Here is a 12,963-nt window from a genome sequence, read left to right on the forward strand (position 1 = left end):
TTTTATTTCTTTTCAGCATACAGACATATGTGAGGCCTCTTTTCGAAAGTTCATTGACTAGTTCTACTGATGATTACCAGTTGTCACCTGTGGTATTTCTCCGTCGTGTATTTATATTAGGTTTCACCAATCGAAGAACAGCCTATGTGGGAACACTGTGGCCTTTCTCATAGTCTAAAGGCACATGACCACCGCTGCCTCTTCGAAAATAAATGTATGCATTTTACAAGTAATCTGTATATTATACCAGTCAAGCACCAAATTTTCACGCCATGTTTTGTCGGTTTGTTTGACATACACACTCCAAACCCACACCTTCCATGGAAAGGTACAAGCATTTCACTGACACAAACTGTTGCACCTACAGAGTAGCTAAGTTAACTGCTTTCGATGAAATGCCGAAAGATGTGTGAAATTGCTGGTGACTTGTCTACTTCCTTTCTCTCCTCCTGATCATCTGGGTTATCAAATAGTAATGCATATAATAAAAACAGAAATTTTTCTTTACTAACAGCGCAGCTGAAAACATTTCTGCCTGTCCCATCAGTTGCAAATAAGCTTAAACCAATTCGTTTCCCAATTGAAAATGGCTGAATACATCAACAGATCAATCAGTGCCTTCCAATCAATGACATCAACATCTTGTACATATGTACATAGGATAAGCGATCATTTGTGTACTGTGCTCTAAGCTTAGATATATTCAGATTTGTCCCTAGAATGATTTCATCTAGAATATCATGGGTAAAGAACAGTTTCTGTATCTCCAAAACAGCAGTGTTTTCTTTGAGACATTTCACTGTCTGTCACAGTCTAGGAAGCTGCAAGACAATATCTGTTGCTTTGTTCTTACATTAGCTGGTGGCTGCTGTTTTCTCCAGCAAAAACATCTGATCTTACTGAGGTAGTAAGCTTCCACATTGTCATTAGCTGTCATATCTTCATCACTTTCTGTTTCCTGTTCTGAATTAGAAAGATAGATTGATTGATTGACTGATTAATCGGGAGGGGGGGACTAAATGGTGAGGTCATCAGTCCCGCGATTCCAAAGTTACACATGGAAGAGTGTATCCCGCCTTATCTATCGTCTTAGAACCATCAGTGCAGAAGATGGTGGCACCCTGGAACTCTGCAAGGATGGACCGTACAAGATGCCGCAAAACAATAGGGGCAACAGAGACTTTAGGACTCTGGAATAGGTTGGTCCTAATTCGTAGTCTAGCCGCCGTCCAAGTAGAAGGAGGGGGTGGGGGGTGGGGGGGATACACGGAGTGCATTCCAGTGACTGGAGGTGGAGAGTGACAGGATTGTCAGGGAATCAGCTAATGGCGATTGTGTAAGAAACCAGGAGTTAGCTCTGTCGTATTTGTAGAGGGGGAATCCCCACTTCTGCGAGGAGACTGTCAATGGGACCAGTGCGGAAGCTACCAATACCCAGACACAACCCATAACGTTGAACAGGGTTGATTATTTTCAGAGTGGAAGGAGCCACTGGGCCATAAACCTGACTACCATAATCTAATCTGGACAAGACCAGAGCACAGTAAAGATGGAGAAGAGTAGCACACACTGCACCCCAAGATGTGTGGGCCAGGAGGCAGAGAGCATTAAGCTTCCGCAAGCACGTAGTCTTCAGATGGTGAATATGGGGCACCCATGTCAGCTTTTCATCAAAAACAAGGCCCAAGAAAGGGGACTGTACTACAACATCGAGGAGCTCATCGCCTAAATAAAATTCTGGATTGGGGTGTACTGTGGGTCGACAACAAAAATGCATAATCAATGTTTTGGAGGGAGGAAACTGGAAGCCATGGAAGATGGCTATGCACACAGGATAGTGGCTTGGAGCTGGTGCTCAGCAGATACTACTGAATGGGAGCTGCAACAAATGTAAAACTCGCTGACATACAACCCTGGGATACCACAAGCCCAACAGAAGTTACAAGCCCATTGATGGCTATGAAGAAGACACTGACACTTAACACAGAACCCTGTGGGATACTGTTCACCTGAATCCGAGGGGTGCTGAACGAAGTGCCAACTCAAACTCAGAAGAGCCAGTGAGATAAAAACTTGTGGATAATAACTGGAAGGGGGCCTCAAAAGCCCCAATCATGAAGGGTAACTAAAATATGATGGTGCCCAGCCATGTTGTATGCCTTATGTAGGTCAAAGAAGAATGCGACAAGGTGCCGGCAGTTAGAAAAAGTCTGTCGGATAGCTGTTTCCAATCTGAGTAAATGGTCAGTTGAAGATCATCCTTCCTGGAAGCCAAGCTGATATGGGGACAACAGGGCCTGAGATTTGAGTATCCAACATAATCGGATGCTAACCATCCTCTCAAGATGTTTACAAAGTACATTCGTCAGGCTAATAGGACTGTAGGTGTTGAGAGATGTTAGGTTCCTCCTGGACTTATGGATAGGGATAAATATACTGTCTCGGCATTGTGACAGTAAAGCACCCATGAACCAAAAGATGTTGAAGACACTGAGTACATATTGCCTCTGCGTAAAGTCCAAGTGTTGGATCATCTGGTTGTGAATGGAATCCAGACATGGGGCAGTATCATATGAAGAGGTAAAAGCCTGAAAAATTTACCATTCAGTGAAGCGTTCATTATAGGGTTCAGCGTGGTGGTGACTGAAACAGAGGGGGGTCTGTTCAACACAGCATTTCTGCTGGAGAAAGGTAGCGGGATAGGAAGAGGATGCTGATGCCATCACAAATTGTGTCAGAAGGTGATCTGATCTGCAAGGACCAATGGATCAGTGCACAAAGCACCTTGGAGGCTCAATAGATCAGTGCGCAGAGCACCTTGGAGGCTAAGAACCTAGATAGTTGACTGTTGCTGGTAGTCCAGAAGGCCACAGAGTTGGGACCAAACCTGCGAGGAAGGGGCATGTGTCCCCTGGCAGGAAACAAATCACTCCCAGCATTCCTATTTACTCTGCTTAATAAGGTAATGAGCCTTAGCACAGAGACACTTAAAAGCGAGGGACCGATGACCATAGCAGTCTGGTCCCTTTAATCCCACAAACCAACCACCAACTTAAAAGCGAGGAGGTTGCTTTGTGAAGAGTGTCTTTTAAATCGCTGCAGTGCCTGTTAGTGGTCCTGGACAGCAACTGCTATGTCTGTGGTACTGATTGACGAGTGGGGGACGTGGTTAGGGGGACGGCAGTGCCAGCAGCAGGAAGAACAGCGGCAAAGACGCCCTGCATGACCACGTCAACGCAATTCAAGAGAGAAATGTCGAAGTGCACAACAGATGTATATAAAGGCCAAATGGCCCTGCGGAATGCCCAATGTGGGGGCCTGTCTGCCTGGTGGTGGCAGGGGAATGATAGAATCACCGAAAACTGGTCACTCTCACAAAGATCATCATGGGGTGCCCAATGCAGGGAAGTCATGAGAGGTGAACCGTCACTGAGGAGACACAAATCAGTCAGTAATAAGCTGGTCAATTAGGAGACCTCTACCTGTTGTAGCGGCACTCCCTCACAAGGGATGGTGTGCATTGAAGTCATTGAGGAGGAGGAATTGGGGCGGGAGTTGCTGCAATAAGGTAGAAAGTTCAACATAAGGAAGTGGCCTACCTGGAGGGAGGTAGACATTGCAAATGGTGATTGCCGGAGTCACTTGCACTCTACCCACTATTGCTTCCAGGTTGGTACAAAGGGGGATCCAGTCACTTTTGACAATGAAGTACTCCCCCCCCCCCCCCCCCCCCAAAGATGCTATCCTGTGGCCAACACAGTTCCGACAGAATGCCTGAGAACGATGAAATGGTGAAGAGTGGTAATCACAGAAGTACATTTCTTGAATAGCAAGACAGAATGCAGAATGGAAGGAAACAAGAGGTTGTATTTCCAGTAGGTGATGACAGCGTCTGCTGCAATTCCACTGGCTTATCATGTGGCAAGAGTCGAGGTTAGACATAAAGAAGCCAAGAGGTGATCATGTCACTCTGTCAGCTGTTGTCACCAACAAGGATGGGGTGACATCCGTAAATAAGATGTCAGACTCAGGTTGCGAGGGGGAGATGGCACCTCCGGGGGCACTGAGGAAGCCTTGTCCTGGGACTTCTGTTTCTTCTTCTTCTTCTTCTTCTTCTTCTTCTCCTCCTCCTCCTCCTCTTCCTCCTCCTATTTTGGAGGTAGAGGAGGGCAGGGGACAGAGGGAGTATAGGCTTCTGCAAGCTCCAAAACTGAAAGAGAGTGAGCAAAATTGGGGCGCTCAGATGGTGCGTCTCATGGCAGAATTGTGGTAGTAGGCCTCCAGCCTGAGAGACACCAGTGAGAGGGGTCTCTGGTGGGAACCCCATTACCGGCAGGTGCAGAAGAAGTGGGACACTACTTCGGCCGGGAAGGGCGAGCAGCTCCTGGAGGTGAGATCGTTTAATCTGCAGAGGAGGGGGAGGGGAGAGGGGAACGGGGCTGGGGTAAGGATGAAGTAGGAGGAGAAGGATGTAACAGAAGCAAAAGTTGAAGATAGTGACACCGGATGGGGGCTCTCATGTTTTTGGCAAGCCTCAGCATAAGACAGGCGATCCAGGGACTCGTAATCTTTGATCTTTTCTTCTCTCTTGTAGGCTGGGCAATCTGGTGAGCGAAGGGAGTGGTGATCATGACAACTGACACACACACGTGGCGGAACACAGGGACTTCCCTGATGGTGTGGGTGCCCACAGTCACCACACAGAGGGTCCGCCATACAGTGGGAAGATATATGCCCAAAAAGCAAGCACCAAAGCACCTCATGGGCGATGGGACATACAGCTTCATGTCATATCTGTAACAAATAACCTCGATCTTCTCTGGGAGGGTATGCCATCAAAAGTCAGAATGAAGGCACAGATATTGATGTCTTTGCGACCCTTCTGCACATGTTGAACAAAATTAACATTGCGTGGTTCCAGATTAGCCCAGAGCTTCATCATTTTGTAGGATGAGGTCCATACGAAAAATCACTTCCTGGATCATATGCAAAGGTTGGTTAGGGGTAATAGACACTGGGACATTGGCAAGACCTTTAAAACACGAGAACTGCAGATTAGGTGGCAGAAGAAGTTTTAATCAACAGGAGCCCAACTGCACCTTGCTGAGAGACTCCACTTCATCAAATCTGTCCTCAATATCCTCCAAATAAAAAATGGCTTTGTGGCAGTAAATGTGCCCCATCTGTACTAGCACAGATGAGGTAGTGGGGAAAATGTTTCATCCCAAGACTGCGAGCTTGGCCCTCCTCCCATGGCGTAACCAGGGAAGGGAAGGCTGCCGGATCATATGAAGCAGCATTCAATGATTCATCATCATTCAAAGAGACACCTGTTTGAGGTTTTTGTAGCTTCATGCACTTCAAGCACAAAGTATCTGTCCTGATACTACCCCCTCCTATCAGGGGCTCTTCGCACAGGAACCACCGAGCCACAGCAAGGGCTGCTTGGCACGGCGACTGTTGCCCGGAGTTCCGATGCTCCAGGAAGACAAACAACCACTCCTTGGCATACATGGGGAAGGAACAGCTCAGCTATCAGTAGTGTGATCCCTGTGTTGTCAGGGGGCTCAGCCAGATGGGTACATAATCACAACATGGACTGGCTACACATGCTGGCAGACTAGCGGGGTCCAGGGGGCTAGGGCAGAGAAGGAACACAAGGGAAGGATGGGGGAGAGGAATCCATACCATAAATGGTAGGGAGAGAGTTCTTCCTCAAATGGCTCACACTAAAAACAGAAAATTTACAAGTGGAGGTCAAACCTCCAGTGCGGACCTAAACGGCAAAAAGGATAAAAGACAACAGGCAGGAGGAACAAACACTGCAAGCAATCTAGGGAACCAGATGGATAGCCAGGTTGACATAAATCAGAACACCAAGTGAGGGGAAGGAGGGGGCAGAGGGGAAGGAGCGAGGATAGGGAGGGAAGGTGGGGCAGGGTGAAGGAAATGCAGCCAAGGAAGGATGAATGGGCTGCAATAGCTCGGGGCCCCATGTGTGCCACACACAAATTCACGAAAGAACCGTGAGCCTCCAGGAGGTGGGAGAGAGGTGCTCTGAATTAGTGTCATGATCACTAATGATCTTGAAATTAGGCTCATTATCACAACAATCAAAGTCTTCATGTGAGGATTCACGAAGATTTTCTTTAACATTCACATCTCTGTTACGTAAAACATATTCCACAAAAGGTCCAGTTCTCTGTGCCATGGAGAAATGGTGGCATTGAACAAAACAATGACACACAAACACTATGGTACATCTGTAAGGCCTCTCAAGATCCATAAACAAGAAACAAAGAGCAGCAATAATGCAAGAGTTCTGGCATGTGTAGCTTGTCAAACAATAGGAATGCACACAGTATAGTCCATTTCACTTCACACGGTTGTGCGAAATATCATGAGACAAAAAATCGTAGTGGTGTGAGAGTTGGTCCACAGCAGTGAAGGGTTAACAAACAGCAGTAAACAAAGAAACAAACAAAAGGTGAGACAAAGTCTGGCTATTGGAACGAGAACTTTATATGAGTAGAATGTTGCCCCTATCCTTGCCATGTAGCAATAAAACACTTTCTCCATTTACATTCTGTTGATATTCATTTTGAAACTACTGTATGTCATAACATTAGCAAGCTTTTTCGTGTGTGTGTGTGTGTGTGTGTGTGTGTGTGTGTGTGTGTGTGTGTGTGTGTGAGTGAGTGAGTGAGTGAGAGAGAGAGACTCACATCAAAATGCCGGAAGAAGACCTTAGCCAAAGTATCTCGAAAACTTGTTGGGCACAAGAGAGATTCAACGATTACTACACGCCGATCCTTCGGGCTCACCAACAGCTTCCTACAACAGAAAAAAGGTAATAGACATAAATTATTTTTGTCCATTTTATTTGTGAGATCTGTTCAAAAAATTCCGGAACTTTGACCACAAAATTTTTCTACGCTTACCTTTTACTTATTGTGCATGGTCTCCTTCGAAATACTCTCCTCCACAATTGTTACATTGCTCCCAATGCCATTTACACTTCTAGAAGCAGTCCTGGTATGCCTCTTGCTGGATCGCATAATGTGCTGTCTGTGAATTTTCTTTTATCTCGTATATCATTGCAGATCTTGACGCTTTCAATGGGGTTTTCACCTTTGGAAATAAAAGAAAGTCCACAGGGACCAGGTCTCGAGAGTATGGAGGATGAGGCAGCATAGTGATTTCATTTCTTGTGCAATAATCATGCGCCAACACAGATTAATGAGCGGGTGCATTATCATGGTGCAAATGCCATGAATTGTCTCGCCATGTTTGAGGCTGGCTCCTTCTCACATTCTCTTGCAGGCATCACAACACATCCTGATAGTACCACTGATTAACAGTTTGTTACTGTAGTACAAATTAATGATGAACTAATCTTTCAAAGTCAAAGAAAACTATCAGCCTTGCTTTGACATGACCAGCTTTTTTTGGTCTTGGGGAACCTTTCCTGACCTACTGTGAAGACTGAACCTTGGCCTCAACATCATAACCATATACTAACATCTCATCACCAGTTATGATTCTCTTCAGGAACATCTCGTTCTCATTTGTGGGATCTAAACACTCTTCACAGATTACGAGATGAGTGTCTTTTTGGACTTGATTCATGAGCCTTGGGATGAACATGGCAGCAACAAGATGCATTCCAAGATGCTGTGTCAGGATTTCATGGCATGATCCAACTGAAATGTTACAGTCTTCTGCAAAAGAATCTCTCAGACAGTCAGTCTTCAATTGGCATGCACAATTTCATTCACATTCCTGACATGAGCATCGTTGACAGACTTCGAAGGGCATCCTGAATGAGGGTCATCTTTAACTTCCATCCAGAATTTTTAAACTTTGTGAACCATTTGTAACACTGAGTATGGCTTATGCATTCATCGCTGTAGGCTTCCTGCATCATCCAGTGTGTGTCTGTAAAGGTGTTCTTGCGTTTAACGCAAAATTTAAGTCAAACACGTTGCTCCTTGGGTAACAGAAGAAATATTGAATTTAATTGATGAAAGGAGAAAATATAAAAATTCAGTAAATGAAGCAGGCAAAAAGGAATACAAACGTCTCAAAAATGAGATCGACAGGAAGTGCAAAATGGCTAAGCAGGGATGGCTAGAGGACAAATGTAAGGATGTAGAGGCTTGTCTCACTAGGGGTAAGATAGATACTGCCTACAGGAAAATTAAAGAGACCTTTGGAGAGAAGAGAACCATTTGTATGAATATCAAGAGCTCAGATGGAAACCCAGTTCTAAGCAAAGAAGGGAAGGCAGAAAGGTGGAAGGAGTATATAGAGGGTTTATACAAGGGCGATGTACTTGAGGACAATATTATGGAAATGGAAGAGGATGTAGATGAAGACGAAATGGGAGATAAGATACTGCGTGAAGAGTTTGACAGAGCACTGAAAGACCTGAGTCGAAACAAGGCCCCGGGTGTAGACAACATTCCATTAGAACTACTGACGGCCTTGGGAGAGCCAGTCATGACAAAACTCTACCATCTGGTGAGCAAGATGTATGAGACAGGTGAAATACCCTCAGACTTCAAGAAGAATATAATAATTCCAATCCCAAAGAAAGCAGGTGTTGACAGATGTGAAAATTACCGAACTATCAGTTTAATAAGTCACAGCTGCAAAATACTAACATGAATTCTTTACAGACGAATGGAAAAACTGGTAGAAACGGACCTCGGGGAAGATCAGTTTGGATTCCGTAGAAATGTTGGAACACGTGAGGCAATACTAACCTTACGACTTATCTTAGAAGAAAGATTAAGAAGAGGCAAACCTACGTTTCTAGCATTTGTAGACTTAGAGAAAGCTTTTGACAATGTTAACTGGAATACTCTCTTTCAAATTCTGAAGGTGGCAGGTATAAAATACAGGTAGCGAAAGGCTATTTACAATTTGTACAGAAATCAGATGGCAGTTATAAGAGTCGAGGGGCATGAAAGGGAAGCAGTGGTTGGGAAAGGAGTGAGACAGGGTTGTAGCCTCTCCCCGATGTTATTCAATCTGTATATTGAGCAAGCAGTAAAGGAAACAAAAGAAAAATTTGGAGTAGGTATTAAAATCCATGGAGAAGAAATAAAAACTTTGAGGTTCGCCGATGACATTGTAATTCTGTCAGAGACAGCAAAGGACTTGGAAGAGCAGTTGAACGGAATGGACAGTGTCTTGAAAGGAGGATATAAGATGAACATCAACAAAAGCAAAACGAGGATAATGGAATGTAGTCAAATTAAATCGGGTGATGCTGAGGGAATTAGATTAGGAAATGAGACACTTAAAGTAGTAAAGGAGTTTTGCTATTTGGGGAGTAAAATAACTGATGATGGTCGAAGTAGAGAGGATATAAAATGTAGACTGGCAATGGCAAGGAAATCATTTCTGAAGAAGAGAAATTTGTTAACATCGAATATAGATTTAAGTGTCAGGAAGTCGTTTCTGAAAGTATTTGTATGGAGTGTAGCCATGTATGGAAGTGAAACATGGACGATAAATTGTTTGGACAAAAAGGGAATAGAAGCTTTCGAAATGTGGTGCTACAGAAGAATGCTGAAGATTAGATTGATAGATCACATAACTAATGAGGAGGTATTAAATAGAATTGGGGAGATGTTTGTGGCACAACTTGACTAGAAAAAGGGATCCGTTGGTAGGACATATTCTGAGGCATCAAGGTATCACCAATTTAGTACTGTAGGGCAGCGTGGAGGGTAAAAATCGTAGAGGGAGACCAAGAGATGAATACACTAAACAGATTCAGAAGGACATAGGTTGCGTTAGGTACTGGGAGATGAAGAAGCTTGCACAGCATAGAGTAGCATGGAGAGCTGCATCAAACCAGTCTCAGGACTGAAGACCACAACAACAACAACGTTGCTCCTCTAACTCTGCCATCTCAAAATTCACAAACTGTGTGTGACAACTTTCTACTCAATGCACCACTGAATAACAGCTAATACACATTCAACAATGAAACTTCTGGCAGTTACACATTACACACAGGCATGTGCAGGGATGCCAACTGCATTTTGCCCCGATACACCACTGGTGCGAAATTATGAATGTTACGGAATTTTTTGAACAGACCTTGTACATTATGACAGGTCAAAATGCTTACCAGAAACAACAGAGATAAAAAACCTGCTACATCACAGTCTATCCAAACAGAGTAACTAAAAGCAATGCAGTAATGACAAATTCAGATGGACACATGGACTTCATCATTATTGGTACATCACCAATAATAAAATCTTACTACAAAAGGATGTATTAAAAAAAAAGACCAGCATATTAAATACTACAGCTCAGATGTCTTTAAATAAATATTTACTATGACTACTGCACTGAAATTGGATATATACAAAAACTTGTGCCACAAGTAATACATTTCAGCTATCTTTGGACTATAGACACCATTGCATCAAAAGAAAAATTCACTTGAGGCGCACCAACGAGATAGAGTTGCTGATCATCACTTACCTTCAGGAGGCGAAATTCCAGTTACACTGTCAAACATATTTGCAACTTGAAAACTATTTCTAGCTTTCAAATTTTATAGTTTCTACCTCAGGTTGGAAAAAAAGGATACACTGGGTAAGGTAAGAAAGTAAGACCAGTCACTCAAGACCCCAAGATGAGGGGAAACACCTTGTTATAAACTACATTAAAAGATTTCTTTAGAATTGCTGTACATCATTAGACTACTATTAAGGAAATGTCTTCCAGTAGAAAGTGGACAGTAATAATCATCTTGGGTTTATATTTTTTAAATGATAAATATCTATTCATTATACTGTTTTCCACGTTCTCTTTTATGAATATAATCATCTTATGAACATACACAGAATACAAAATCAGTAAATTAAAATTTAATAAAGCAGGCTCAACATGATTGACATTTGTTCACATTATTAATTATTCACGGTCTAAGTCAATACTGAGGAAGTCAGCACTTCGTTGTTAATTTCTGTGTGCATGTAAAATGCAGTCTTGCAGCAACCTGACTACAGTGAGCATGTTCCTGCAGATGGGAATTGTCTCTACAACATATCCTGTGCTTCCACAATAAGCCTGATCTAGACCACCTCTAATTGGTTCCCACTGCCTTACCTTAACTTCTCTCGTTTCTCTTGTGTCCACACCTTTCCTTCCCAAACAAGATTGTGCACTGTCTTCTCCCACTAGTCTTCGTAGCCCCCCCCCCCCCCAAGGCTTACCTCCTCCTTCACCTTTCTCTCCTCGCCCGCCCCCACCCCTTCCCCCCAACCCTCAGTTTGCCCATCTCCCCTTCCTACATATCTTTTTGCTGCACCCTCTTTTCATCTTGGCGTGCAGCTGCACAGTCATTTGTCCAAAGACCTGCCTCTCACGCTACCCCTTCCTCAAGCCCCTCTCTACCTTATCTCCACCCCCACCAGCTCAAGCAACTGCATTCAATAATCAAGCATCAATAATTAGTCTTGCCATGGCATTTTGTGACTGGATTGAGGACTTTTTGGTCGGAAGGACACAGCATGTTATCTTGAATGGATAGTATTTATCAGATGCAGAAATAACTTTGAGTGTGCCCACGGGAAGTGTGTATTGGGACAGTTTCTGTTCATTTTGTATATTAATGACCTTGCAGACAATATCAACACTAAAATCAGGCTTTTTGCAGATGATGCAGTTATCTATAATGAAGTACTATCTGAGAGCAGCTGCATAAATATTCAGTCAAATCTTGATAAGATTTCAACATGGTACAGAGATTGACAACTTGCTCTAAATGTTCAGAAATGTAAAATATAGAACTTCACAAAAAGAAAAAAACATAGTGTCCTATGACTGTCACATCAATGAATCACTGTTGGAATTGGCCAACTCATACAAATAACTGGGTGTAACACTTTGTAGGGATATGAAATGGAATGACCACACAGGTTCAGTCATGGGTAAAGCAGGTCGTAGACTTTGGTTTATTAGTAGAATGCTTGGGAACTGCAATCAGTCTACAAAAGAGATTGCCTACAAATCACTCACATGACCCAGCCTAGAATACTGTTGAAGTGTGTGGGACCCGTACAAATAGGACTAACATGGGATATTGAATGTATACAGAGAAGGGCAGCATGAATGGTCACAGGTTCATTTAACCCATGAGAGTATGTCACAGAGATACTGAAGGAACTGAAATGGCAGAAGTAAAATATCCTGAGAAAGTCTATCAACAAAGTTTTAAGAACTGGCTTTAAATGATTACTCTAGGGATATACTACAGCCCTCTACATATTGCTCGCACAGGGATCATGAGGATAAAATTAGAATAATTACTGCATGCACAGAGGCACTCAAACAATCATTAGATTTGGGTGTCTGTTGTGGTTGTGTGTGTGAATGTGTGTAGTTTTGCAAGAAAAAGAGCTAGCGCTCAAAACTTACGGTGAATGCCATTTCCTGTTCCATGTTTCTGTGCTCCACACATTGATCTGGTATAAGTGAGTGATCACCTTTCTTTTATTTTACATACTCATATCTTCTTGAGCCTGGTACCCTACCAATGTACTGCTGTCCATGCCAAATTTCAATCACTTACTGAAGGTGCAAGTGGATCAATCCATACAAGATTTATTTTAGGACTGGAGGTGTTACAATTGTAGAAAGGAAGGAAGGAAGGAAGAAAAGTTAGGGTTTAACGTCCCATCCACAATGATGTCATTAGAGATGGAGTGCAAGCTCTGATTATTTCAATGAAGGAAAAGGAACTCCACAGAGCCCTTTTAAAAGGAACATCCCAGAATTTGCTTGGGGCGATTTGGGGAAATCATGGAAAACCTAAATCTGAATGGTCAGATGTGGATCTGAGTCATTTTCTTCCCAAATGCAAGTTCAATGTGCTAACCGTTGTGCCACCTCACTTTCTCTCATGCCTACATGTTGTATTAATAAGCAAAT

The 12,963-nt window shown here is 43.3% G+C and overlaps 1 protein-coding gene across 1 annotated transcript in view; it reads right to left on the bottom strand.

The window, feature by feature from the left end:
* Positions 1 to 12,963, bottom strand: part of LOC124804950 (actin-related protein 10) — a 51,299-nt gene that overhangs the window by 25,081 nt on the left and 13,255 nt on the right. Inside the window, exon 3 of the mRNA XM_047265336.1 lies at positions 6,726 to 6,834. Coding sequence (XP_047121292.1) covers positions 6,726 to 6,834 — 109 coding nt within the window. The remainder of the gene's footprint in view (positions 1 to 6,725; positions 6,835 to 12,963) is intronic.

This window comes from Schistocerca piceifrons, chromosome 7, assembly GCF_021461385.2.
Source record: "Schistocerca piceifrons isolate TAMUIC-IGC-003096 chromosome 7, iqSchPice1.1, whole genome shotgun sequence".
NCBI classification, from domain to species: Eukaryota; Metazoa; Arthropoda; class Insecta; order Orthoptera; family Acrididae; genus Schistocerca; species Schistocerca piceifrons.